A 1,060-nucleotide genomic window follows, 5' to 3' on the forward strand; every position below is an offset into this window, starting at 1 on the left:
TGTTTTTATGCAAAGGGGGGAATGGAAAGTGGCTGTTTGGACAGTTGGCCGTGTTATACAGGAGGCAATCATGAAAAGTTCCACTGCATATTTTAGCATTTACGTTTAAGATTTAGCTGTTTAAAGAGTATAAATACCAAAAGCGATTCTGGACTTCAAAAAGTGAACGTTACAGCTGAGAGTACATTTTAAGCCGAGCCCATTCTACCGAAGTTTTCCTACATTCTCATCTCATAAAATCACATGGGAAAACAGAAACAACACGGATCAGAAACAACACGGATCAGAAACAACACACGGATCAGAAACAACACGGAACAGAAACAACACGGATGAGAAACCCACCGGCCACTGCGTGATCTCGTCGGGCCACTCAAAGGGAGGAGAGGAAGACGGCTTGTTGCAGTATCTGTGGACAACGAAGATAAGATAAGATAAGATAAGATACATCTTTATTGTCCAGATCCTGGCATATTGGTTTGGTGAAGAATACCCGAACATATTATTATCATTATCACTTACAAAGTCAGTCATCGAACGGATCACTGAATAAAAGGTGAGTGACATCCACATTAGGAAAAAGACCCAAACAGCGAATAGGAGTTATTGGCGCTCATACGACCTTATGCAGTTGTGAGCGCCGTAAAACCTCTACTAAAACAAACAAACAGGAGTGAGGTTGAGAGACAGTTCACCACAAGTCTGCAAGACAATATCCTTTTGTTTTAGTAAGAGTTTTACGGCACTTGCATCACAATAAGGTCATATAAGTGCCGAAGATTAGAGGAGTTACAAGAGAGTAACAAACACAAAAAAGAAGAAGGAGAGATAAGGACGATAGATGTTTGATAGGAAAGAAGAAGCAAAATACAGGGTGCTGCACAGTGGCTACCAGCAATGGCATGGTTGTAAATTGTTCTGTACTTGTGTAATATTATGTATTTATGTATATATTTGTCCATGTATTTAACGTGTGTGGGTTTTGTGTGTGTGTGAGAGTGTGTGTGTGTGTGTGTGTAAGTGTGAGAGAGAGAGTGTGTGTGTGTGTGTGTGTGTGTGT

General features: G+C 40.6%; 1 protein-coding gene across 2 annotated transcripts in view; it reads right to left on the reverse strand.

Moving 5' to 3' along the window:
• LOC101857579 (inactive rhomboid protein 1) overlaps positions 1 to 1,060 on the reverse strand; it is a gene marked incomplete in the record, with an annotated part of 22,756 nt that overhangs the window by 8,330 nt on the left and 13,366 nt on the right. For both annotated transcript variants that reach the window (XM_035970694.1, XM_035970695.1), the window contains 1 exon segment: positions 346 to 409. In XM_035970694.1, coding sequence (XP_035826587.1) covers positions 346 to 409 — 64 coding nt within the window.

Source organism: Aplysia californica, unplaced genomic scaffold (assembly GCF_000002075.1).
Source record: "Aplysia californica isolate F4 #8 unplaced genomic scaffold, AplCal3.0 scaffold00308, whole genome shotgun sequence".
NCBI lineage: Eukaryota > Metazoa > Mollusca > Gastropoda > Aplysiida > Aplysiidae > Aplysia > Aplysia californica.